Below are 27,900 nucleotides of genomic sequence, written 5' to 3' on the forward strand. Positions count from 1 at the left end.
TTAATCACAATACCTTTCAGTTTTGGAAGTAACTTTTTACCAGAAGCTTCGGATTTAGATGTGACTTTCTCTGATTTAAGTCTAGCTTCTTCTTCCTTTAAACTTTCCAAGTCCATTCCTGGATTTTCTTGAAGAAATAACTGTCTTGACATTTCTTCATCAAGATCTAGAAGTTCATCAGAATTTATTCTTTTACCAGTATCAGAACTTAATCTCTTCCCAGTATCAGAACTTATCCTGTGACTTGCAATTTCAGCATTTCTTGATGAGAATCTTTTACTTTGACTATGACCTCCACCCATTCCAGAGTTTCCTTGGTCATCTTTTTCATCATCCTTTCCTTACAGTGTCTTGTCATCCTTGCATTTGGACTTAATCACTTTCTCCCCCTTTTTGGCATCAGCAGGAAGTAGAAGAGAGATAAGCAATTCCACTGAAGATTGGATTTCTGTCAGTTGTGATTGCTGAGAAGCTTGATTTTGCAGAATTTTATCAATCTGTGCTTGTTGGCGATCTTGAGTCTTCTCAATATAAGCAATCCTGTCCATAGATGGTTGAAAGAACTTTTTCTTATCAAGTTTCCAAACTTGTTCTTGTTTGGTAAAGTTCTCCTGAATTTTGTGTATGTCGGCATGAGTAGTTGAATAAAGACCTTGTAGATTTTTAGTACTCAATGCAGTGACACGAAGCTGAGCTTTGAAATCATCAGAATTTAACATTTCATCAGCTTTAGTAAAGTGCTCAGTAAGATGTAACGCAGATGGAATACATGAGACTGAGTTCCATTCCTTAGTCCACTCCTGTCCTGTAGGAGTTTCACTCCAAGGCACTGGTGGTTCCTCTGTAACATACTTCTGTACTAGTTCAGACTTTGAAAGAGGAATGTGTCCTGAAGGACCTGCTGCATCAGTATTTGCAGTTGGAGCAGCATCACCAGTATCTCCAGCATGTGCAGCATCAGAACTTATAGAATCAGCATCATCTGATATAATAGCAGTGTGAGTAGCAATGGAGGCGTCAGCATCCTCTAATTGCTGATCTGATGCTAAGTTCTGATCAACAGCCAAATCCTGATGCTCACCTAAAGTCTGATCATCAGTGTCTAGATTCAGAGAAGGTGACTTAGATAATTCCGGAGTTTTAATAGCATCAGTAACAGTTGTTGGCAAAAGATTTATTGCTGTTGGAGCTTCTAATAAAATTACTCCAGGCACAACTAAGTGTTGATCAGCATTATCAGCACTTGTGCCTTGATGACCAAGAGACACAGATGGGAAATTAGCCTTGTCAGATATAGTTTCCTGAGATGGAGTGGATGGAGAAGAAGTAACTGGAGCAAATTCTTTTTCTTGTGAGATCAGAGATTCCTGATCCCCTTCCTTAGCTGCTTCCTCATCATCATCTGAAACTGGCCTTTTTGCCCTCTGTTTCTTGTATGTCCTTGGTAATTTAGAGTCCTTGGAAGTGTCAGGAATTGTCATTTTTCTAAGCCTCTTGAGAAGCTTAGATCCTCCAAGTTCAGAATCCTTCTGAGAAATCTTTTTCTCAGCTGCAGTGACCACAGGTTCTGAAGAAAGAATCGGTTCCTCAGAATCTGAGTCATCTCTCAAGGTGATCCTCCTCTTCTTCTGAGGTGTGTGAGAAACAGTCTTTGTTCTCTTTGGCTTGGAAGATGTAGGTTTCACATAGGACTTGAGATATGTTCTAAGAGATGGTTGAGAGGTTTGAGGTGGCTGAGTAGAGATGGTAGGTGCTGATGAACCAGGTTCTGATGTTTGAACATCAGGATAAAGTGCAGTGTACTTAACAGGATCATAGGTGATTAAGGCTTGTTTGACAGATAAAGGTATTAAGAGGGGTCTTAACACAGCCTTTTTATTATCAAAAGATAATAAATCAGTAAAAGCTCTCTTAGCTATTCTGAAAGATGGAATGAGATCACCAAAATTTTGGGGGGAATTACAACAAAAATTATAAATAAGCTGACAAAATCTTGCAAAATATACAGTATTGCGATCTTCTGTCATCCTATCCCCAATAGAACCCAAAACTGCACGTGCATAATCAAAATCAGTGTGATTTAGAAGTGCATACCCGATTTGTTGGCTGAATATGGGAATTGCATCAAAATTTGTACATTTGTTGGCGAAAGCTTTGGTAATGCAATCAAAGAAGAAACTCCATTCCCTCCGTATGAAGGATCTCTTCAACTGTCCAAGCTTGGTCAATGTTCCTTCATATCCCAGACTAACCATCATATTTTGAAGAACTGAATCATCAACAGTAGAATAAACACAGTCCTCAGGTAGCTGTAATGCCTGTCTAACCGTAGACAGAGTCACAACATACTCATTTTCCCCTGATGAAAATATTAAACTTGGGGACCCGTGAGCACCACCATTGTCATATACTCCACTCCTCCAAAACTCCAGTACTTGAACCCCAAAAATTGATGTAGGCTCAGTTAGAGCAAACCCAATATCAGAACTTGTGAGAAAGTCTTGAATAAAATGAAATTCAGAGGGTGCCTCTGTAGTGTGTAGTATCGCAGAGAAGTTATTAGGAACAAACTTTGCTCCATCAAAGAGAATGTCCTTGGGTGCCATTATGTTTTGATAAGAAAATGGTAACCTGTAATGTGTTTGAGAAAATGCCTCTGAAAAGAAAATCGTCAGGAGATGAGAGAGTTTAAAAGTAAAGAGAGAGATAAAATATAATGGTAAATAAAAGATTTGACAATCTTTGCTCTCTTTTACTTATACACAAAAAGGTAACCGTTAAGGACACATGGCAGACATGCATTTAAAAGTAGTGGGAAATACCTTGACACCTGTTTTACATAGAGAAAGCAAAAAGTAATGGGCACGGTAAATAAGGAATAATTACCACCCACTTGCAGTTTTTCAAGGAAAAACAAACCGTTCCACTTACCTAGATTCCATTAATCAAGGTGAATCAGTTTTAATTTAAAATTGAAACTGTGCCCACTAATTCAAATATTTTACTCTGCAATATTAATATTCTGAGAGAAAAAAAACTGTGTGTGAGAATGAGTAAAATCAATCAGTTAAGTAAGTACTGATAAAACATTATCAGAACTTAAAATCAGACACAATTTATACGATCATCAGAATATTTAACAGGATTTATCAATGCGTATCAAAATTTCTCAGAGACAAGATCATAAGACTTAAAACAAATTCCATTAATATATCAAAATAATACATTGATGAAATTGAAATTACATCAGAACTTTTACATTCTTGTCCTAAGCTTCTAAATCTAACATCAACAGCCTTAGTCCTAGCTAAGAAGCCTGACAACGCTGAGGATGAAGAAGAACAGGAAGAAAACGAGATTAAGTCATCTTCCTCTTCCTATCTTCGACAAACAAGATAGCGAGTCGAATGATTCGCTCTTGCTGACGGATAGCTTCCCGCCGTTCCGCCTCCAATCGATCAAGATGAAGCTGGTAGTCCATCTCGAAGAACAGAAGTTGGTTCAGCACCGCCTGTGGGACAGAGCCCCATATCTCTTCAGGAATGGCAGTTACATGCCATTCCTGCTGCCAGTCGGCGCAGCTAAGCTCCATATGAAAATTTTGGTAATTCAAAAACATGTTGTATCGAACCATGATGCTTTTGAAAAAGAATATGAAGTTACGATTGTGAGAAAAATTGATGAAAGGGCTAAAGTGAAGTGGCTGATTATATAGGCAAGAGAATGCCAGGAGACGCGAAGATATTTAATGCTGACAGATAGAGTTAAGTCTACCTCGTCTCCCTAGACTTGAAAAAGAATAATAGTCATTGGAAAAGGAATGTGCACATGTAACAAGAGTGAACTGTTCAAGGACGAGTGCCATTATGTTTTAACCATAGACTATTAATCTTCCACTTCAACATTTCGAAATTAATCTGAGACTGTTACCAAATTTTTACTCACAGATAAGTCAAGTAAAGGGTTAGACTGAAAAATCAGAACTTAGACCTATACCAGAACTTAACAGTCATCAGAACATAATGTCTTAACTCGAACAAGGAATATCTATCTTAGTAAGTTTTCATTTAAGTTCTGAGTTATAGTCTTCAGGACTTAATCATCAGACCATATAACTAGAACGTGTCCTCAGAATTTGTGCAAAGGGACACAGTGACTGTTTGTCTAAAAGAACATAGACCACCACAAAAATTTCATCATTCATATGGAGTGATTTGTGTGTGCATTAAGCTAAATAACTAATAAAGAGTAAAGTCTGATCTACTTCAGTACATCTTAGAAATAAGTCATAATTAAAATTTTGCTAAAGAGCTGTCATTATCCTGAAACCTACTGATAAATGAGTTCATGCATGAGTCCACCTCAACTATTTTTGTGCTAATTTTATGCATCTTTGAAATTCTCTTTTACAGTGGCTTCTCAGTGTAAGTGAGTCACGACTGCTTATCAGAATTTATGCTATTATCAGAGTATTTCTCCAGTAATCATAGAGTGTGAACAGTCACCAAGAAAAATATTTTGCTTTTCTAATGCATATTTACTTAATACCAGCTATGCACTTGGGTCGTCCCATTCACATTTTTACTCTAGATCTCAAAGGAGTACCTGATATTATTCTTTGATTCTTGTTCTTCTTCTTTTGATAAGTGAGGTTTATCAGCACTTAGTACATTCAGCAGTTTTACTAGAATCAGAACTTAAACAGATGAGTAGCATTATTCTAATTTGGGACTTAGTAATAAGATGAATAAAGTAAACTAAACTAAGCTCAAGTATCAGAATTTGCTTGTGTCATAAGATTTCCACAGAAATAATTACTTCTTTCATGGGATCATTTGTTTATTGAAGACTAGTAGGTCAGTATCTAGCACAATTATCCTCATGGGATAGAATGATTACTTAAACAGATATATCACTTATTAGAGTTAAGAGATATGTATCAGACAACAGTCAGTACTTAAAAACATTTATCAATTAATGCACAGAATATACAAAGAGATTAATTCTGTAAATACTGATCATAAAGTCTGATAACATAGAACAAGTTTAAGCAGATTTAGAGAAAGAACCTGAAATCATTCCAAGTTCATTTACCAATTTTGTAAAGGTAGCTTCACACAGTGGTTTTGTGAAGATATCTGCTACTTGTTGATCTGTGGGAACAAAATGCAATTCCACTGTACCTTCATCCACATGTTCCCTGATGAAATGGTACCTGATGCTGATGTGCTTTGTCATAGAGTGTTGAACTGGATTACCTGTCATAGCAATAGCACTTTGATTATCACAGTAAATAGGGATTTTGAAATATGTTAACCCATAATCCAGTAACCGATTCTTCATCCAAAGAATCTGTGCACAGCAGCTTCCTGCAGCAATATACTCTGCTTCTGCAGTTGATGTGGAAATTGACTTTTGTTTCTTGCTATACCAAGAAACCAACCTGCCTCCAAGAAATTGGCAGCTACCACTTGTGCTTTTCCTGTCAATTTTGCAACCTGCAAAATCTGCATCTGAGTAACCCATTAATTTAAAATCTGATTCTCTAGGATACCATAATCCTAGATCAGTTGTTCCTTTAAGATACTTAAAGATTCTTTTTACAGCTGTTAAGTGAGGTTCTATTGGATCTGCTTGAAATCTTGCACAAAGACAGGTAGCAAACATGATATCTGGTCTACTAGCAGTTAGATAGAGAAGGGAGCCAATCATACCTCTGTAATCAGTAATATCTACTGAATTACCAGTATCCTTATCCAGTTTTGTTGCAGTGGCCATGGGAGTGGATGCACTTGAACAGTCTTGCATTCCAAATTTCTTCAGCAAGTTTCTGGTGTACTTAGATTGACAAATAAAAGTTCCTTCTTCACTCTGCTTGACTTGAAGGCCCAGAAAATAACTAAGTTCTCCCATCATACTCATCTGATATCTTGACTGCATTAGTTTGGCAAACTTTTTGCAAAGTTTGTCATTTAGAGACCCAAAAATAATATCATCAACATAAATCTGGATCAAAAGTAAGTCCTTGCCATGGTTGAGATAGAACAGTGTTTTGTCAATAGTTCCTCTGTTGAATCCACTTTCCAGAAGAAACTGAGCTAAAGTCTCATACCATGCTCTAGGAGCTTGCTTAAGGCCATAAAGTGCTTTATCAAGCCTGTAGACATAATCTGGATGTTTGGAATCTACAAAGCCTGGAGGTTGTTCAACATATACTTCCTCTTCCAATTCTCCATTGAGAAAAGCACTTTTCACATCCATTTGAAAGACAGTAAACTTTTTGTGAGCAGTATAAGCCATGAATATCCTTATGGCTTCTAACCTAGCAACTGGTGCAAATGTTTCATCATAGTCAATTCCCTCCTGTTGAGAATATCCTTTTGCAACCAGCCTTGCCTTGTTCCTTACAATTATGCCATCACTGTCAGTTTTGTTTCTGAATACCCACTTTGTACCAACAACCGATCTATTCTTAGGTCTTGGCACTAAGGTCCAGACTTTGTTTCTTTCAAATTCATTCAACTCTTCCTGCATTGCTTGCACCCAATCAGCATCTTGAAGAGCTTCTTCCACTTTTTTTGGCTCAGTCTGAGAGAGAAAAGAATTGTAAAGACATTCATTCGAAGTACCTGTTCTAGTTCTGACACCTACCTCAGGATTTCCAATTATCAAATCAGGTGTATGTGATTTTGTCCACTTCCTTGCAGATGGAAGATTTTCTCTAGAACTGGATGCTCCCCCATGATTCATGTTGTCTTCGGTTTCATTTTCTGATGCTCCCCCTGAAACTATGCTCTCTGAGTTGGATCCTTCAGTATTTAGATTTTCAGTACTGTCAGTACTTGGCTTATCAGAACTTGACGAATCAGAATTTGAAGAGCCAGATGTATGTTCTGATGCTTCTTGAGATGTGATAATATCTTGAGTATGCTCCCCCTGCATTGGTGCATCTTCCTTTGACGTAGTCACCACAGTTTCAATAACATCAGAGTTTAATCCATCAGAATTTACAGTATCAGGACTTAGACTGTCAGGACTTGAGGTATCAGAATATGAATCTTCATTTTCAAATCTCAGCTGATCATGATCAATGCAATCTTCAAGTCCAGTGATCTTCTTGTCATCAAAAGAGACATTGATAGATTCCATGATCACTTTTGTTCTCAAATTATAGACTCTGAAGGCTTTTGTAGAAAGTGGATATCCAACAAAGATTCCTTCATCAGCTTTTAGATCAAACTTGGATAGCTGTTCAGGATGAGTCTTGAGAACAAAACACTTACATCCAAATACATGAAAGTATTTGAGATTTGGCTTCTTGTTTTTCACCATCTCATATGGTGTTTTTCCATGCTTGTTAATGAGTGTTGCATTTTGAGTAAAACAAGCAGTCTGCACAGCTTCAGCCCAGAAATAGGTTGGAAGCTTTGCTTCTTCAAGCATTGTTCGTGCAGCTTCAATGAGAGTTCTATTCTTCCTTTCAACAACTCCATTTTGCTGTGGAGTTCCAGGAGCAGAAAATTCCTGCTTTATTCCATGATTTTTGCAGAACTCTTCCATTATCAGATTCTTGAATTCAGTGCCATTATCACTCCTCAAAATTTTCACAGAATCTTTGATCAATTTATCCAGATGTTTGACATGATCAATCAGGATAGATGCAGTTTCACTTTTTGTGTGCAAGAAATACACCCATGTGTATCTGGTGAACTCATCTACTATGACCAACGCATATTTCTTCTTTGCAATAGACATGACATTCACTGGACCAAATAGATCAACATGAAGTAGATAATAAGGCTCAAGAATTGATGATTCAGTCTTGCTCTTGAACGAAGATTTTCTTTGTTTAGCCTTCTGACATGAGTCACAAAGACCATCAGGAACAAACACTGATTTTGGCAGTCCTCTCACAAGATCTTTCTTGATCAGTTCATTTATCTTGTTGAAGTTTAAATGAGAGAGTTTCTTGTGCCAATTCCAGCTTTCTTCAGTTGAGGCTCTACTCACTAAACAGATTGCAGAACCATCAGAACTTGTTGAAAGCTTAGCTTCATAAATGTTACCACGCCTGAATCCCTTCAGAACAATTTTTTCTTTAGATTTACTAACTATTTCACAATGTTCTGCAAAGAAATCAACATAATAACCTCTGTCACAGATTTGACTTATACTCAGTAAGTTATGTTTAAGTCCTGAGACCAGAGCTACATCTTTAATGATGACATTCCCAAGATTGATATTGCCATATCCCAAAGTTTTTCCAATGTTGCCATCTCCATAAGAAACACTTGGGCCAGCTTTCTCCACAAAGTCTGATAGCAGGGCCTTATTTCCAGTCATATGTCCTGAACATCCACTGTCCAGAACTAAAATATTTTTCCTGTTGCCCTGCAATCAAAAAGACCACTAATTATTAGTTTTAAGGACCCAGACTTGCTTGGATCCTTTGGCCTTTTTAGGTTTGTTAACATTTGCAGCGGATTTAGCATCAGATTTTATGTTAACAGTTTTCTTATCAGAACTTATACTACCAGACTTTGAATCAGAACTTACACTAGAAGGAACAACAGAAACTTTCTTTAAAGAAGGTTTTATTTGATAATAATCATAGTACAAACTATGATACTCCTTACAAGTATAAATGGAATGCCATAAACTACCACAATGAAAACAAGGATCTTGTGGTTTGTATCTAACAGACTGACTCTTAACTCCTGATTTTATAGATAAGGAGTTAATATTCTTATTCTTCCTGCAAAAAGAAGCCAGATGGTTAGAACTTCCACAGTTATGACACGCTTTCCTAGGAGCATCAGGAACAGATTTATAGTTATTGCTTTTATTCACACCTTCCTTTCCATTCCTGTTTTTCCTAGGTGATTTTACCTTGTTTGCATTCTTAACATCTTTCAGCTTATGCTTAAGCCGCTTCTTTGTCATTAAGCCTATGTTAACTTCAGCTGTCTTTTCCTGTTTTAGTTTGTCAGAAGCTAATTCCTTTTTAACTTCTGATTTCTCATTTTCAGATTTTTCAGTTACAAACTTAACAGGTTTTAACTTCGGCTTTTGCTTATCAACAGACTTAATTTCTACAGTTCCTTTTTCATTTTTATTTTCTCCATAACCTAAGCCCTCTTTCCAGTTTCCACTGCTTAGCAAATTTTGAGTTGTTTTGCCAGAGTTAGTCCAAGTTCTGATAATCTCTCTCTCCTTTTCTAACTCAGTTTTTAGAGATTCATTCATTTTTAGCACTTCATCCCTAACATAAAAAGCATCATCTCTATCCTTCTGAGTTTGATGGAACATGACTAACTCTTTTTCTAAGAAATCATTTCTTTTCCTAAAAGCAAGATTTTCAGAAGTTAATCTTTCACATGTTAAAGTTTGATCTCTATAACTAACAAACATGGTTTTAAGATATCTTCTCAACTCATTAATATCATCAGTATGAAAAGCATAAGTAGTCTGAGGTACCTTTGTTTCAGCAGCTTCAGAACTGCTCTCAGAACTTGATTTATCAACATTTGCCATCAATGCATAGTTCTCCTCACTTTCAGAGTCTGAGGTGTCTGTCCAGCTTTTCTGCTTTGTGACAAGAGCTTTGCCTTTGTCACTCTTGGTCTTCTTGCAATCAGGAGATATGTGGCCTTTTTCACCACAATTATAACATTTAACATTAGCGTAATCTCCTCTGTCAGACTTTCCTCCTCTTCCTTCAGATCTTCTGAAATTCTTCTTATCAGAACTTATGCCTTTCCTGGAAAACTTCTTTCCCTTCCTGAACTTCCTGTATGCAATCTTTGTGATTCCTTTCACCATAAGAGCACACAGCTTCATCATCTCCTCATCAGCATCAGTTTCAGGCAAGCTTTCAGAATTTGAGTCATCATCACTCTCAGAACCTGATGACTCAGTATCAGACTTTATGATAAGAGCTTTACCCTTGTCTTTCTTTGAGGAAGGTGGTTTGGGGGATTCCTCTTCAGCCTTGAGAGCAACTGTCCTTGACTTTCCTCCTTTCCTCTTGCTTCTTTGTTCCGTCTCAAGTTCATGAGTCTTGAGCATTCCATAGATTTCATCAAGAGTTGTTTCATCAAGATTGTAGTTGTCTCTTATTGTTGTTGCCTTCAAATCCCAACATTCAGGAAGAGCTAACAGGAATTTAAGGTTTGTATCTTCAAGATCATACTCCTTATTAACCAATGACAAGTCATTCAAGAGTTTGACAAATCTATCATATACATCAGTCAATGACTCATTAGTCCTAGAGTCAAAGTGTTCATACTCTTGAGTGAGTATTGTCTTCCTGTTCTTCTTAACTGTTTCAGTTCCTTGACACCTTGTCTCCAGTGCATCCCATATCTCCTTAGCAGTCTTGCAGTTGATTACCCTGTTTGACATTACATTATCAATGGCACTATGCAATAAGTGTCGTACCTTGGCATCCTTAGCAATAGATGCTATATCTTCAGCAGTGTAATCACTCTTTTCCTTTGGTACGGTCTTTGCTGCTTCACCTGCAACTACAACAGCGAGCTTGGTAGGTTTGTGAGGCCCTTCCTTGATTCTATCAAGGTATTCTGGATCTGTTGCTTCCAGAAACATGGTCATCCTTACCTTCCATATGGGATATTCAGATGGTCTCAATATGGGAACTCTGATAGTCTCATATCGACTCTGAGTTGATGTCTTTGATGATTCCTCAGTTTTGGTAGGCTTAGTTGGAGTTTCTGTGTCAGACATGATTGTGTTTGGATCTTTAACTGTATGTGTGTTAACAGAAGGCTCTAATACCACTTGTTAGGTCACACTTTCACTGTAGAGGGGGTGAATACAGTGTTTATTACAATCAAATCAAACTTCAAGAACTTATGTAACAGAAAACAAACTTTATTGAAACAATAAACTCTGTTACAATCTAGAACTGTTATCTCTCAGTGATGAACAAAATATCACGAGAGCTGCTAGGGTTACAGTAAATAATATTCTCGATAATGATAACACTTATAGTGTAAACCCTATGTCTGTGTTTATATATTACACAGTTACAAGATAATCGCTAATTGATATGGAATATAATTCTGCTTCCTAATATATATCAATCAGATATCTTTCCTTCCAAGTATTCCATTCTTTATGGAATTCCTTCTTCATGCATATCTCTTCTTATGTTTATCTTGATCTTCTTAACTTTAATCAGCTACTGTCCTTATCTGATCGTCCTTCAGCACTTAAGTTCTGATATCTATCTCCTGATGCTTATCTCCTGATAACATAAGTACTGATATCCCTTAAGTTCTGACGTCCAGTATAAGTACTGATCAGTTAAGTACTGATTTGTTCTGTTCAAATAAGATCTGAAATCTAAACATAAAACATATTAGCCATGACATTATCAAATATATCTAACAATATGAGTAGCAGCTATGGGCCTGTGGCACCCAAAATATATCCTCTGGTTTAAATGAATTTCTTTTTATAGTTGATCTTATATTCAAGGGTGGTAATCCCTAACAATCGTGTGTTAGATAAGCCATATCTAACACACTGTTACATAACCCTTGGATCAATATTTCAAGGGCCCGGATGTAAGGAAATTTTTTTAGCCTTCCGCAGATATTTTCCGCGGAAGAGCTTTTCTCCCTTCCACGGATATTTCACGCGGAAAGGGAAAAACCCTTCCGCGAAAAATATCCGCGGAAGGCTAAAAAATTTTCATTAAATCTAGGCCCTTGAAATATAGATCTGACGCCCCTAAAGTATTATGTTAAAAAAAAATCATTAAATCTAAACCTTTGAAATATAGATCCGACGCTCATGGAGTAGTATGTTACATAAAATTTATCTAACCCATGTTTGTGAGCGAACATGACCTATATTCAATTATTATTATAAATAAAAATTTCCTCCTACTAATCCACACTCTCTTCAGTTTCTCTCTCTCGGGGCCTGTTTGTTATAGTTTAAAATTGGTTGTTGAATACTAGTGCAGACCCAACTCCAAGATTCACCTGTGCTCTCTATCTCTCTCAGGTATAATTCTTGATCCGGGTCTTCACTTTTTCAATAATTCTCTATTTAATCTTGAATTCTTATTGATTCAATTAACAAATGTGTATGTATTTACTTTACGAAAGTATGAATCCTGATTCTTATGTCATCTTCTTCCCTCTTTTGGTTGATCTTTCTGCAAAAGATTATTTTTTTAATCCTTTTTTCTTGCTACATATAATTGCTCAATTATATGGGTCCGTTTGGCAATTCCGTTAAGTGGGCTTATTGGCTTATAAGCCCGTAACGGCTTATTGACGAGTGTTTGTCGACCCAGCTTATAAGTTGAATTTACAACTTCTAAGCTGATAAATTGAATGTTGGTAACGACGTACTTTTTCACAACTTATTATTAATTTTTCATTTTTTTATCAATTTTATTTTAGAATATATTTTTTTAAATGTTAATATAACTTAAAATATAAGAATTAAGATAATTATATATATAAATTATTTATTTTAATTCATTAATATAAAAACAATTCTGGCTTATAAGTTAAATTATCCAAACACTTATATAACTTATAAGTATCTATTAACTTATCACTTATTACTCACTTATTCACTTTAAGTCATAAGTTACTTATTTTAAGATTTCCCAAACGGGCACTATGTATATATAACCGAATTCTTGCTTATGTGACTTTTTTTTAAAAGATTTATTATGTAAATAAAGATGATTAGTGATGCTAGTGACTTATTTGTTTTCAAGATTGTGTCATCTTTGGATAGGTTTTGTTAGGTTGAATTTGATTAGTGGGTTCGATCACTGCAGCTAAAAAAGTCATTTTTTTCTGGTTACATAGTGAATGCGTTTAGCCCACAATCGTTACTACGTTGCGATTGTGAATGGATTTGGTTTTAAATGGAGTTGTGGATGTTGATGATGCTTTACAAATCTTTGAGTTTTTCTTTGCTAATTAACAAATCCTTGAGTAACTTATTTATATTTTGGCTAGCTGTCTGTTATAAGAGGTTTGTAAATGAAAATAAGTGATACACGCCTAATACAATCTTCCATTGCCATTCTGTGCCAGGAATGAGCATTTGTAAGAAAATTTATCTTACAGATACGGTTGCAATTGTATGTATATATATTCAAACAATCAATTTCTTTTAAGTGCAGGATTTTCCCAGCACGTGATTCTTGTCATCTCTTGCCACTATAACTATATTGACTTTTCGGTTGGCTAGAGGATTTCTGAGAAGTCCATATCAAGTTATAGGCGAATGGTAAGTTCTACTATTCTCTGAATCTCTGTCTGCTAACTTTTTCTTGATTTTCTGGTCATTATTCCCATACTGGAATGCTTGTGAATTCTAATTAAGCTGACACAGGTTGTTTCTTCAAGTACCTGTTACTGCATATTATGTTAGGAAAACATTGGACTTATATATGCTAGGCATTTTGTTTTTTTAGTTGGTTGATAAATGATAATACTGATTTACATTAGAGGTTTTTTACTAGATATTAAATGCTTCATGCCTATTGCGTTCAAAACTATTAATGTAGCATGTTTTGCTCATGGCATGGTAGAAACACACATGGTAATATACTTTTAGACTATTTTTAGTAACTTTTTACATCAGTCTGTCATAAGTTTTTTATCATTATACTTTTGCTTACAGTTCTCTTAATATTTGTAGGCAACAAATGAAAATCTTCCTCCAAATGTGATAAAGCAACTTGCTAAGGAATTGAAGAATCTTGATGAAACTCCTCCTGAGGGCATTATAGTTGGGGTAAATGATGAAGATTTCTCAACAATATATGCTGATATAGAAGGCCCTGGTAATCAACTTTTAGATTCTAGTTCTGCGTATATGTAGAGAATATGATTCTAAATGTGTAAATATTTTAATCTGCAGCTGGGACTCCATATGAAAAAGGCATCTTCCGCATGAAGTTGATACTATCCCGCGATTTCCCACATTCTCCCCCCAAAGGTTGTGTCTATATGCAGCTATAATGCCTTGCCAGCCAATTCAGGCTATTACGCCTATTTCTTGATTAAATATTTGGTTTATTGAAGATTTATCTTATGTGATTTAGAACTTAAAACTTATCTTTGAACCTTGAAAAGATAAACTAGTCTTATCTGTTTGAACCTGGAAGATAAACTAAACCACTTTCTGCCAGTTAAGTCTTCACACTCAGTCAGGCTAGCACCTATGAATATTTTAGACAACGTGACCTCCAAAGTGTAGTGAACTTGTTATATGATTGATTGCTTTGTAATTTCGTATACACTCGTACATTGATACTCTGCGGTTTTAGAATTAAATTAACAGATCGTAACTGCGGTATCAATAAATTTATTTTGTTGTTTATAGAGCGTTCTCGAAAGCTCGCTTTAATGCTAAATGTAAACTAGTACTTGTTTTCTATTAACGTCCTATCCAACTATTTGATCTCACCTCTCTATATAGATCGCAACATCTATGTTTGTTTTGTTTTATAGTATTACTCTTATATCTGTATTAGTTTGAATTGTTTTCTTTGAAGTTCACAGTGTATGCTATATCTTTCAAGTTCCTACTCCATCTCTCTCTCTCTCTCTCTTTATATATATATATATATATAAATTTAAGTGTATAAAAAGGCGGTGCAGACCCCTATACCATTACGTGACCAATTATTGTATAACGAATTTATGATTCATTAATAAAATAAGTTTAGGCTGTAATTATTTTGGTGTTGAATTTGACATTTAGTCAAAACATTGAAACATGTTAAAATAGCTTTGAATTTGTAATACTTTTTTATGTGGGTACATTCCTGCTTGCAAAGATCAAGTTGTGACCGATTTCCATTTATAGAGTAAAAGATGAATAAACGATTTGAATAAACTGTTGTAATTTCAGGGTATTTTCTGACCAAGATATTCCACCCAAACATTGCAATCGATGGTGAGATCTGCGTTAATGCATTGAAGAGGGATTGGAACCCTAATCTTGGCTTACGACATGTCCTAATTGTAAGTTTATATATATGTTCTCTGTCCTGGCGTTTTTTGACAACTTAAGTGAAGTATGTTTTTCTATCAAATGATATTCAATAAATTCGTTTTCCTATGGCATGTCCGCTCTAATTGATAGTGTGTTTTATATTCTAATCCAGATTATGTATTATGTGTTGTGGTGATAATAGGTCGTCAGATGCCTATTAATTGAGCCTTTTCCTGAATCAGCTCTAAATGGACAGGCTGGAAAGATGCTGCTTGACAATTATGAAGAGTATGCTAGACATGCCAGGTGAGAACATGCTGGTGTCTTTTGCATCCTTCATGTTTTGGGAGTAATTAAGATAGTAGACCGTATGATTTTACTTTCTGGCACAATAACATCTCTGACAACTATTGCATGATTTTTTAAACCTGTCCTGATCCACATGTCATAGTGTCGAAATTTAATGTACAAAAATTCAATTTTGGTTAAATGGTCTGGATACTGAATCATAGTGGTCGAAAAATTACTTTAGTTTGACAAATGGTATGCACTAATTGTAAAACACCATTTATTTAGGCCGAGTCGAAATTAGTTTCATATGCCGCTTAGCCTTGTACAATAATACTCTAACTTACAAATTACTCACACTTGGTTCATGTAATGTAGACATATAAGTTTATGGCTAATTATTTGGTCATTGAAAAGTATTATTGGCTTTGCTTTTGCTACAAAGTTAGTTGGCAAAAAAGGTTTGCTAACAATTGCTACGGCCTGTAAAAAAATGCAGAATTTTCACAGCAACTCATGCTGTAAACTCGAAGCGCGCGAAATTTAGAACAGGAGCTATTTCAGAGTCAGATAATGTCAGCCAGAAGAATTCTGCCACAGTTGCAGCACTCCACTTGCCACAAACATCCCCCCCTTCCTCGATTCCTGCAGCAACAGGAGCAACCGCTCAAGATCGATCAGTTGTGGCCCCAAGCTCTATGGGTGCGGGAGTTGTTATATCCACAACTGTGGCAAAAGTGCCAGTGACTAAAAAGAAGGAAGTCTGCGGGTCATTAAAAGTTCAGACAGACAAAAAGAAGATCGATGCGAGGAAAAAAAGCTTGAAAAGATTATAAATAAGGGAATTAGCCTATAGTATGTTCATTTCTTGGTTTTATGATGACTGAACTTTTCGGTGTTTTATTTGATAATTAGATGACAGAAAGAATATCTGACTCAACTTAGCACTATAGTACTTGTAACATTAGCAAATGAGGTTTCTTTCTGACATTTTTTCTTAAAATATTTTTCTTACTGTCGATTACTTGTTGAAGTATTGGTCATAATTTACGTTTGTCTTTTTCTACGACTAGACTCAGCTGCAACTAAGATGATGATATTATCGGCGAAATGATTCTTCTTGGGCTTGTAGGTTATGTGATGAGGATAATATAGTATATTGTAGAAGTTTAAAAATAAAATCCTGTTCATCAAAAAACGAACTCATCTAATTGGAGCTGTGAAAATATTTATTTATTGTCGACGAAAACAAGATTACAGTTTGTGTCACGGAGGATGAAAGATGGTCTTAGTGGTAATTGGTAAAGGTTTTTCTACTTTCTCTGACCTATCATGAGCGAGTTTAAATACTTGGTGTCTTTGAGGAGCGGGACTCTCTTTAGCAAATCCGGCTTAGTAAAAATAATAAATCGTGATATTCAGTACTAGAACTTTGTTGTGATACTGGATGTTATTATAGCTTCAGTTAAGCCCCTGGCTTGAACCTTGGGTTCTGCTTCGTTAATAATACAAGTACCCTGTATTATATCACTGAAGATGGTTTGTGGCCAAAGTTGAATTTATCAGCCTTGCATTGCATGTTAGTATACCATGGATGATGAAGACCGGAAATTTCATAGCTACAACTTAGCCTATCCGTTTGGATCATTTTTAAAAGTGCACGACTGTTATAGCCATATCTTTTAAGAGGATACTGCTATAGTGCGATCACATCCAATAAGGTCGCAAGTATTATGACTTCAGTCACTAATCACAAAATGTTTTTTATTTATAATGTTTGTAGCACCGATATCAAATATGTGTGTGCTTTTTCACCATCTTACCCATAATCTTAACATTTTCATCGCCTCCTCATACCTGTTCTTGGGAAGATTCTTTAGGCTTTAGTGCTAGCTACCGAACTCCTTTAATAGTGATTTTCGGACATTCTGCAGGTGCATAACCAGCACTTGCAAAAAACAAAACAAAACCAGATGATCTCCTATCAAGGAATCGCTTTATATTATGCTTCTATCGAAAACCGGCCTTTTTGTACTCGGAAAAATTACACATCATACCTCCAGCCCCATTTGTTATCGACAGATCAGCTGAAGGTATGTTTCTATCTATCAAGCAGTGAGGGGACAAAATTCTTGGATTCCCGAGAAAGCAGAGGCATTATAAACAGGAACAATACGCAACTCGAGCAGGACTACGCTACATCTCAGCCTCCCAATGGGAAATTGAAATAAACCTACCATGCAGCATGTATGCTTTCAATTTGATATTGCATGGACAGTTCATGTCCTAAAATGTCAAGACAAGAGTACAACAATCAAAAGTAAATGGTTGTACTCGCAACATCCTTGGTGTTCAAGGAAGAGCTGGAGACCCTTAACAGTCACTATGTATAGCAGGAAAATTAAAGAATATTTATGCCAGACACTCCTATCCTGAACCAGGAACAATGAAGGAATAATTGACATCAGAAGAATAATTTAAAAGCTGCTAATGTTAAGTTCGAATCACATCATTAAAAAGAAAACAGAATATATCCACAGCCACAATTGCAACAGACTACTTAAAAGTTAAAACCCTTACAAGTTTGACCTTTAAACCATTGAATAAAATGGAGACAAAATACTAGGAATCCATTATACTAATTAAAAAACTTTGCTCTTCACCAGATATTTTTTGTAAGCAAATGTTTTGTGGATCTAGTAAAGTGGCTATCACTTGGCCATCATCACCTTAACAAATTCTTCATAGTTGATCTGCCCATCACCATCAACATCAGCTTCTCGAATCATCTCATCAACTTCTTCGTCCGTCAGCTTCTCCCCAAGGTTGGTCATGACATGGCGCAGCTCAGCAGCAGAAATGAAACCATTTTGATCCTTGTCAAATACTCTGAATGCCTCCTTAAGCTCTTCCTCAGAATCAGTGTCCTTCATCTTTCTGGCCATAAGATTTAGGAACTCAGGAAAGTCAATGGTTCCATTACCATCAGCATCCACTTCATTTATCATATCCTGAAGTTCAGCTTCGGTAGGGTTCTGTCCTAGCGACCTCATGACAGTCCCAAGCTCTTTGGTAGTGATGCAACCTGCATATTTTACAAGTAAAATTTAGAATCATGTATATATAATCAGCTCCAAAGATAATGACTCGAGGTTTTGTCAGGTCAGCGAAAGTGGTAATAAAAGCACAACAGGTCAAGCAATATAAATGAACTTGCAAGAAGAGCATTATAAGAAAAAATATTAATGTGTTCCCTAATTCATAAACATCGAATAAACGGAAAAAACATCAAATAAACTGAAAAAAAGGGCACATATTGTATGAATACAGGTCATAGTCAAGATTCCTATCCCAAAATAGAACTTTCGTAAACAGTCAAGTCCCAATCAATACAAAGGATACACTAATGCTATAACAAAAATTTAAAATAACAATGAACATCTTTTTAAGCAGAAGCTACTCATGCATAGCTAACCTAATAAAGGCACAATTATTATAAACAAAACAAGAGTTCTATGACTCATCAAAATATCAATAAAAATCAGTAGATCTGTTGACACTTCATAAAATAGTGCATCGATAAACTTCTTTAAAACAGAATTGGATCCTCTCCAAGTCTACAATATTCCAGGTCTTTAGCATGTAAATTAACATCAACTTCCAAATTATCACATAATCACCTTAAACAACAAAAGAACTTGTATTCCATTAAATGAAAACTCCGGATCAAACATCTGTTGGAAATAATAATTCAAAATTATTTGAATTGTTTTTTGGATTGATTTTGATTAGGTTGTTAGAAATAGAGTTTAAATATTTATTAGATAATGTAGTTTTTGAATTATAGATAAGGTTAGGGTTACCTATTTATTAGGTGTATTGGTTAAATGTACACCTATATAAAGAGGTGAATTATAATGTATTTTAAGAGAAGTATGGCTTCAGATAATAAAATAGTTCTGTTTTAGTTTACTCTTTTAGAATATCTTTTATCAGTTATCATTTATTTATAAAAATCCAACATGGTATCCGAGCTATGTTCGATTGAGTAACTGGGCGTCAAAAAATTGCTGCGAACAAATGAAGAAATGGAAGAAAACAGATGGTAGTATTGCTAGAGATTCATGAAGAATGAGATGTGTGTCTCAGGGCTTCAAAAAAAAATATTTTTTTTGAGTTATTGGTGATTATGTGCACCATAAAGAAACTGTGGAGAGAAGGGCTCCCGAATGAAACTGTGGAGAGAAGGGCTCCCAAATGATACTGTGGAGAGAAGGGCTCTGCAACAGTGGTAGAGGTGATGGGAAGTACATCACTGGTCAAGTAATTTTAAAAATTTTGAATTAAGAGGGAGTGTTGGAAATAATAATTCAAAATTATTTGAATTGTTTTTTGGATTGATTTTGATTAGGTTGTTAGAAATAGAGTTTAAATATTTATTAGATAATGTAGTTTTTGAATTATAGATAAGGTTAGGGTTACCTATTTATTAGGTGTATTGGTTAAATGTACACCTATATAAAGAGGTGAATTATAATGTATTTTAAGAGAAGTATGACTTCAGATAATAAAATAGTTCTGTTTTAGTTTACTCTTTTAGAATATCTTTTATCAGTTATCATTTATTTATAAAAATCCAACAACATCAACTAAAAATTTTGGGAAACAACAAATACATTTTAGGCTCCTTAAACAGAATGGCTATTTAATATAGATATACATTTTTAACCTAACATGAGATCTATACATAGGAAAACCATAAAACAAGACTTCTTGCACCAATTAACATATTGAATAGCAATTTACAATACAAATAACAACAATCACTGAATATAAACCGAAAGACCTACAATACATAGAAATTAAACAAGCGATTTAAAACACTTAAGCACACAAATAATCATCATCATGTATCACTTCGAACCACAATATTTATCAATCTATAATCACTGAAAATAACTTGAAGACCTAAAACATAGAAAATCATTAGAACGACCTATAACATTCAAGCGCTTGATTATTCATCATGTAACCGACAAATATCAAAATTTAAAATAACCAAAATCATAATTATACATCAAACTAATCGAGCAACTAGCAAAAAAAGGGGAACAAATCATACTAAATCCACAAAAATGGCATAAAAATACATAAACATGTATATACATCATAAATAAGCCTACATCTAGTACAAAAAAACCACAAAAATGAGAATAAATCCACAAAAATGACATAAACATGTATATACATCAAATATAAGCTAACATCTAGCACAAAACTCATATTAAATCTACAAAATTGAAATTAACTTGCATAAACATACATTAATCAGATAAAAAAATACATCCCACACAAAAAACACCAAAAAAACAAGCAAGTCAAACAAAAAACAGCAGATCTGAGTATTAAAAGGCAGAAAGGGGCAAAAAAGATAGAAATCTAACCATCGCCGTCTTTGTCAAACAGGCTGAAAGCTTCCTTAAACTCGGAGATCTGATCGTCGGTGAGTTGATCGGCCATCAGAGATATAAGATTGACTCGATTAGAGAGAGAGAGAGAGTAGTATGTGTGTATGTGTGCGCGTTTGTTATGTAGAATAACAATAATGATGGCAGGAGATTAGTAAAAGCAGGCTCAGTAATTTTGTATGGACAAGCTCAAATGCTAATTTTTCTTCGGCTTATCACTAATTTTGTATTTTTCTATTCTTCTCCCTTCCATCTTTACCGCTTTGCCCCCTCTTTTCCTTTCCTAATATTTTTTTTTGCTAATTTCCTTTTTGTAATATTATTTCCTATTATTTTCTCTCATAATTTTATTTTTGCTAATTTCTTTTTTTAATATTATTTTCTCTAATTTTATGTTGGTGACCCGTAAATAAATTTTTTTGCATCATGTTGGTCGATATTATAAATCTTGCACTATAATGACTTTGGTTTAAATTTTGAAACAATTAAATGAATTTCATCAATTTCCGTTAATTTAATTAAAGTATCATTAGTAAATAATTTGTAAGTGCATGGATAAAACTGTCTTTTAATATATTATATCAAAGTCTCTCCAAACTATACACACGTTATCAATATATGAATATGAATATTATGATTTTACAATCTTGCATTCCTTTGTGAAGAGGAAGCATGACCAATGAAAGGCTCAAAGTTGATATCTTCACTCTCTTATTCTTATTCAATATTCCAATTTATGGGGAATGATAGTTTAGAAAAGATATAGAAGATGGGATTAGAAAAGGGAGTAGAGAAAAATTCTTTCGTGAATATGAAAAGACTGTGACTGGGTATACTCGTTAATGAGTATAGACTTGTTTATTTTTTATAAAAATTTATTTAGTAATCTCATCTATTTTTTAGATTTTGTCAAGAGAAAGATAATTTGTAAAATTAAAATAATAATACTTTTTAATGTTATTGATTAAAGATTGTTATTAAAAATAAAAAAACAATGTTAAAATTAATACAACTACAAAAGAATGTGAGAATTGTATAAAAAAAATAACATGCTTTTCTAGTTTATACAATTAGAAAAAAAATAAAGTACACATACTTTTGTAGTTGAATTTTCATTTTTAATATTAAAAATGAATACAACTATAAAAGAATGTGAGAAGTGTATAAAGACAAAAAATTGATTAGAGTATGTATTGATAATAAATAGTATAAAAAATGAATACAATAATGTGAGAATTGTATAAAAACAAAAAAAATGATTAAATTATGTTATTGAAAATAAATAATATTAAAATTAATTACAAATAGCAAAGGATGTGAGAATTGTATATAAAAAAAGTAAACATGCTATCTACTTTATACAATTAGAAAAAAAAAGTAAATAAGCTTTTCTAGTTGTATTTTCATTTTTAATATTAAGTTTGAACACTATAAAAGATGTGAAAGTTGTATAAAGATAAAAAAAAATTGATTAAAACATGTAGTTGAAAATAAACAATATTAAAGATAAATAAAGTAGAAAAAAATGTGAGAAACGTATAAAGTCAAAAAAATTGATTAAAGCATGGTATTGAAAATAAATGATATTAAAGATGAATACAATTAAAAAATAATGTGAGAATTTTATATTGAGAAAAAAAATTATTAAAAATGAACACAAATAGAAAGAATGTAAGAATTGTATAAAAACATAAAAAAAATTAAGCAAACATGTCTTTCTACTTGTATACAATTAGAAAAAAAATAAGTAAAAATGCTTCTCTAATTATATTTTCATTGTAATATTTAAATTGAATACAACTAGAAAAGAATGTAAGGATAAAACAAAAACAAAAAAATTGATTAAAGCATGTTATTGAAAAAAATAAAACAATTTTAAAGATGAATACAACTAGAGAAAAAAATGTAAGAAAGACAAAAAAAAAGAAATAAAAATTGACTAAAGTATGTTAATTAGAGTTGAGCATTAATAAGGTAACGGTGTTATTTTTAATCTAGACAGAGAAAAATAACTAGTTTTTGTTGGAACCCGTAAAAAGTAAGCTGACAGTCATTAAGTATCATTGAAAAATGAAAATTTATAACTCTTAGCGTGTGCCCTTGGGCACACAGTAGAAAACCCGTTTTTACAATTGAGGCTTCTTAATTCGGCAATAGATAGATGAAATTGATGATTGAATAGTTTAAGGGTGGAAAAACAAATATTTTGAAGGTGGTTTGGTGGTTGAAAATCGATCGAAAGTCGGACCACCGCTTAGGTCATTTTTGGCCGTCAAGTCAAATATGGAGTAAGGAAACGGGGTAAAGAGAGGAGAAAAGGAGGAAGGGAAATAACTGGACTCTAAAAGACGGTCGTTTTGATGATAAAAAGAGAGAAACAAAGTGAGGGAAAGAGAGATCGTGAGAGAGATAGGAAGATGATGAGTGTGGGGCAGAAAGAACGACGAGAGAGAAAGAGATTCGGGGAGAAAGACGAGTGAGAAGAGAAAAGATGAAAAGGATGAGGGAAGGAGGGGTGATCACTGGCTAATTTTCCGACCGATGGTGTTGTAGATTTTTTTTCTTATTAATAGTTTATTGTATCATGTCTTATCACTTTATGTCGATTTATGCAACACTGATTTTCTCCTCTACTAGTTGTAATCCGTGGGTTAAAGGACACAACATAGCTTGATGATGTTTTTATACCACTAATCTTCACAACCTTCTTTGCATACAAACACAAGCTCTAATAGTTGCACATATAAAAATATATAGGATTTGATCCGAAAATATGAACAAGAGATTTCGAATTGTTACTAATTCAACAGGGGTGGTTTGGCCGATTTTTTCATGATTGTACTTGTTGTTTTTGTTGTTACGGTCGTAGTTATGAAGTCAATTTGGTCATGTTTGTCTCGAAAACATTGAAGATTGAGATAATTTGAGTGCGTTATGTGGTTGTCGGAGTCCTTCAACTCGTCGGCCGGAATTTGGATTGCCCATTTCCAATGGACTCTTATTGGCTTCTTCGTTTATCTTCAACTTCCCACCTCCTTTTAAGTCAAACCATAATATCTTTAAATTGTAAATACTATTAAGTCCAATTTGACGAGAGTAATTTATCTGTTTAAATATTGTAAGTTGCAGCCATTAAAGTGTAGAATTTGTAACAATCGTCAACAAAGTGAAAAAATTTATTTTTAAAGCTACTACAGTGCAATTTACTCTAAGAGCAACTCCAACCCTATTGACCTGTTAGGTAAAATTGTCACGTGGCACCTAATATACCTATTATCTATAATTTTACTCACTCCAACGTGGTCTTTTTATTAGCTAAATTTATAGTTATCGGGAGTTCATCCTCCAAATTTATTGATCCCCTTCCCATTAACTATATCAATTCCATGTCATCTCCCGCTGCTATTTTTTTTCCTTTTCCCGCTAATTAATTATTCTACTTAATCTTCTCCCATCCTCCTCTGTTGTATTTACTTTTCTCCCAATTTTTTTTTGTTTTCTCCTACTGAGTCCAGAGAGGTATGTTTTCAACTCTTTTCTATATTTGTCGTATTTGATTTATTGTATATAACATTCCATTTAATCGGTGTTTCTTCACAATATCGTCAATGTTATAACGAACATGTATGTTGATATATAATTAAAGATTTAGTTCTTAGAAATTAGGGATTTTTTTAGTAAATATTCAATTCATTAGCGTTTTTATAGAAATGGAAGGCTCGTTTACATCTTTACTCAATGATTCATACAAAATTCGAAGACCTGATATTTTCCCAACAACCCCCCTCTCAATCCCAAGCCCAACCACAAAAAGAACCACCAAAAGAAGCTGTTGTGAAATCGAAAAAGGGAAAGAGATCCAAAAATTTCTTGATTGAAGAAGATAACGTACCCATGTTCGCTTGGTTAAACATTTGTATGGCCCTGATACAGGGAAAAGATCAAACGCATACGTGTTATTGGGATAGGATTTGGAAATATTTTAATGATAATAAAGAAGGCTTTGAAAGTGATCGAACAACAAATTCGTTGTGTAGCCGATGGTGCAAAATCAATGAAAAAGTGGCCAAATTTGTAGGATTTTACAACCAAATTTGCACAAAAATCAAAGCGGGACAAGTGAGCAAGATAAGGTACTAGTTTTTTTTCTTTAATTATTTATGTCTTTCACTTTTGTTGACATTTCGTGATTTTATAGATGAATGATTGCTTGAATATTGCCTTAACACTTTTTATAATATGTTTAGCATGCCTTTGATACCTTTAAGTTGATAATTTGTTCTTAATTTTTGGGGTGGGTAAATACAGTAGTTGGATACTGGATTAACCGAAACTATGAGAATATTGGTAGGGACTATTAATCAAGGCTTAAGTTTTTAAAAAAATTGCAAGTATTTATTCAAAGCGTATGAAGGGTAAAATTAGCGTGTAGAGAAAATGTCCTGAATCACACCGAGCCCCACATTCTCAGCCTTCAGTGGTGCTTCACTACTCACTTCATAACAGAAACAAGGCATCAATAATCTCAATTTTTAAGATAATCTCAAGCGTTCATAACAGAAAGAAAAGATGTGCGATTGACTCCAATTTTGATGTGTGATTGACTCTATTTTTGTGTGTTCACTTGGCTTCTTTGATTAAATTGACAGAGGTGAGGTTGAGATAATTGTCTGTCAAAAAAGATTGAGATTATTGATGCCTTGTTTCTGAGTGTTGTCCGTATAGAAGTTTGATAGACTGGACCAGAAGGTTTTATTTCAAAATAATTGTTAATCTATTTGGCATAGCCCGCTAGTAAAAGACTTGTTATGTGTTAATTTCATTTACAAATTTAGAGGATCTTTGATCCTTGTGTTGCTTATACAATTCCACACTCTACACAACATTAATTGTATCCTTCACTAATAGATAAAAAAAATTGATACATGGCCAACATTTTTCCACTAAAAATCTACTTTTGAGAAGACCATTTTCCGAGGTCAGGGAAAAAAATCGTAATACCTGTAAATCTATGTGGTACGTATATATTGGTGACCTGATCTACATATATATTTGATCATATCTAAGCATTGGGTTCTTCATTACCTATCTGTAAAGCTATTTGTGATAATAATTTATAGAAACTGAGAGAATAGCGAGTATAATTGAAGGCATGTGATCCTGCTGACATGGGAGCCTTGTGTAGCGGGTACGATTTTAATAACCTATACGGGAATTGCTGATTAAATACTTTTTAGTTGGCTTAGTTCTAGTTTGTAAATCGTTGGCAGTGAAGCCGCTGTTATACAAAAATTAATGTCTTGCTTGTGCCCTGGAAAGTTGATTTTTTTGCTCATTCTTAGTATTTTTTTGGATCAATTTAAGTATGTTCTTGGACTTGAAGAGATGTTACTTGCTCTATTCACCTTCTCACTTCTTATCGATCATCCGAATGTCTAGTGTGCCTTTGATAATCATGTTTATGTTCTTATGTTACTCATGTTTTAACGATGCAAGTAGATGAAGCATTACAGATGTATAAAAAAAATAATGAAAGAGAAGTTTAGGTTTATTCGCCACTGGAACACACTCAGATTTTCCCCGAAATATCAGTCTAGTATAAACAAGAAAAACAAGCCAGTCAAGAACAAAGCGAATTCTTCACAATCTGTTAATGGTGAGGTTCCTATAAGCCAATAATCTGATGAAATAGACCGTCCAATCGGAAGAAAAGCTACAAAGAAGTTACAGAGAGTTGCAAAAGAAGCAAATGGTGAAAAAGGCCTGAAATTTCTTAAAGCAATGCAAAAAGATGTAGTGGCTATTACTTCTTCCAGAAGTGAATCACTTCAAATGAACTTGCAACTACGGAGGGAAATGATGCAGTTACAAAAGGAGGAGTTGCAGCTCCGTTTAGCAAAGGAGGAGCGAGAAAGACATAAAGAAGAACGAGAAAGACGGATTTATGAAGCATCCATCATGGAAATGGATACTAGTAAAATGCTACAGGATCAAGTTAAATGTTTTGATGCCCTTAAAGCTAGGATATTGAGAAATGTGTAATATTTTCTTTTATGTATTTGACTTCAATGTGCCACTATTACATACTTTAATTTGCTTATTTTATTAATCAATTCTCTTTATCATTCCAAAGCAAATTACATGGACAATTTTAAAAAGAAAGTAGCTAACAATCACGAAAGGAAATTAGATAACAAATCTTAAAGAAAGTTGTACGAACAATCACAAAAGGAAATTACGTAACAACAATTAATTAACTCATACCACCATCATGAATCTGCCAAAGATGCTCTACAAAATCATTTTGCAATTGAACATGAGCTTGTTTATCTCGAATCTGCTGGTGCGTTTGTAAGAATTCTGATAGGGTACTTTGATGACGCGGTATTCGAATAACAATCGGTTCACCATTTGTATCAAAATGTTCTTCCTCCGTATTTATTTCTCTTTCATCTTCAATGATCATGTTATGTAATATTATGCAGGCTGTCATAATATATTTCATTGTGCTCACATCCCAAAATCGTGATGGTCTGCGAATCATTGCAAAACTCCAAATGCTCTCTCGACATCTTTTCCTAACAGATTCTTGTGCATTTGCAAAATATTTCTTTTTGTTACCCAAAGTTTTTGAAATTGTTTTGACAAAAGTTGGCCATGATGGATATATACCGTCAGCAAGATAATATCCCATGTTATTGTTAGTGTTTGTGCCCTAGAGACAACACTATGATGTTTTCGTTTAAGACATTAGGATTATTAATGTTTATGTTCTATCAATTATTCTCTTTATAATTTATTAATTATTAATTTACTACGATATAAATGTTAAATTAATAAATGTCCTTGGAATATGATATGCAAATCTATATCTCTAAGTACGTGACTTAGAAATGAGATTATGAGAATAGTATCAATATTCCTAAAGGTCCCTAGTCGAGTATTATTATTAAGGGACAATAATAATGCATTAAGACTAATGTGTTTGTTGACTGATGATCACATCTCATTGATCATAGGTATATTGATATTAAAGTAAAAAACACATGCAGATTTATATGTACATGGTGCTGGGCAGACCCAATATGAGATTCTACATGTCTGTTGTGTCATAAGTAATTCTCACAGTGATAATGAGGTA

General features: G+C 34.1%; 3 protein-coding genes across 3 annotated transcripts; 1 reads left to right on the forward strand and 2 right to left on the reverse strand.

The window, feature by feature from the left end:
* The first annotated feature begins 11,879 nt into the window (after nucleotides 1-11,879).
* On the forward strand, nucleotides 11,880-16,310 carry LOC141689671 (ubiquitin-conjugating enzyme E2 22-like). Its single transcript, XM_074494025.1, has 7 exons — nucleotides 11,880-12,036; nucleotides 13,181-13,287; nucleotides 13,702-13,846; nucleotides 13,924-14,001; nucleotides 14,920-15,032; nucleotides 15,206-15,309; nucleotides 15,791-16,310. Exons 2-7 carry the CDS (start codon nucleotides 13,285-13,287, stop codon nucleotides 16,125-16,127), a joined length of 780 nt encoding a protein of 259 aa, XP_074350126.1. The 5' UTR covers nucleotides 11,880-12,036; nucleotides 13,181-13,284; the 3' UTR covers nucleotides 16,128-16,310.
* A 1,414-nt stretch (nucleotides 16,311-17,724) lies between these two features.
* LOC141689672 (calmodulin-7) lies at nucleotides 17,725-20,956 on the reverse strand. The gene is made up of 2 exons (XM_074494027.1): nucleotides 20,736-20,956; nucleotides 17,725-18,376 (listed from the first exon to the last, which is right to left on the reverse strand). Exons 1-2 carry the CDS (start codon nucleotides 20,809-20,811, stop codon nucleotides 18,003-18,005), a joined length of 450 nt encoding a protein of 149 aa, XP_074350128.1. The 5' UTR covers nucleotides 20,812-20,956; the 3' UTR covers nucleotides 17,725-18,002.
* A 6,056-nt stretch (nucleotides 20,957-27,012) lies between these two features.
* Nucleotides 27,013-27,453, reverse strand: LOC141691816 (uncharacterized). The gene has a single exon (XM_074496568.1). The coding sequence runs from the start codon at nucleotides 27,451-27,453 to the stop codon at nucleotides 27,013-27,015; it is 441 nt and encodes a 146-aa protein (XP_074352669.1).
* Between the last annotated feature and the right edge of the window lie 447 nt (nucleotides 27,454-27,900).

Source organism: Apium graveolens, chromosome 10 (assembly GCF_009905375.1).
Source record: "Apium graveolens cultivar Ventura chromosome 10, ASM990537v1, whole genome shotgun sequence".
Lineage (NCBI taxonomy): Eukaryota > Viridiplantae > Streptophyta > Magnoliopsida > Apiales > Apiaceae > Apium > Apium graveolens.

Excerpts from the sequence above, each read along its gene's own strand:
- LOC141691816 (XM_074496568.1), bottom strand. The coding sequence starts at position 27,453 with ATGGGATATTATCTTGCTGACGGTATATATCCATCATGGCCAACTTTT.
- LOC141689672 (XM_074494027.1), bottom strand. The coding sequence starts at position 20,811 with ATGGCCGATCAACTCACCGACGATCAGATCTCCGAGTTTAAGGAAGCT. Across the intron at positions 18,377-20,735 it reads GTTTGACAAAGACGGCGATG|GTTGCATCACTACCAAAGAG; the intron begins GTTAGATTTCTA and ends TAAAATATGCAG.
- LOC141689671 (XM_074494025.1), top strand. Across the intron at positions 14,002-14,919 it reads CCCACATTCTCCCCCCAAAG|GGTATTTTCTGACCAAGATA; the intron begins GTTGTGTCTATA and ends TTGTAATTTCAG. Across the intron at positions 15,310-15,790 it reads GAGTATGCTAGACATGCCAG|AATTTTCACAGCAACTCATG; the intron begins GTGAGAACATGC and ends AAAAAAATGCAG.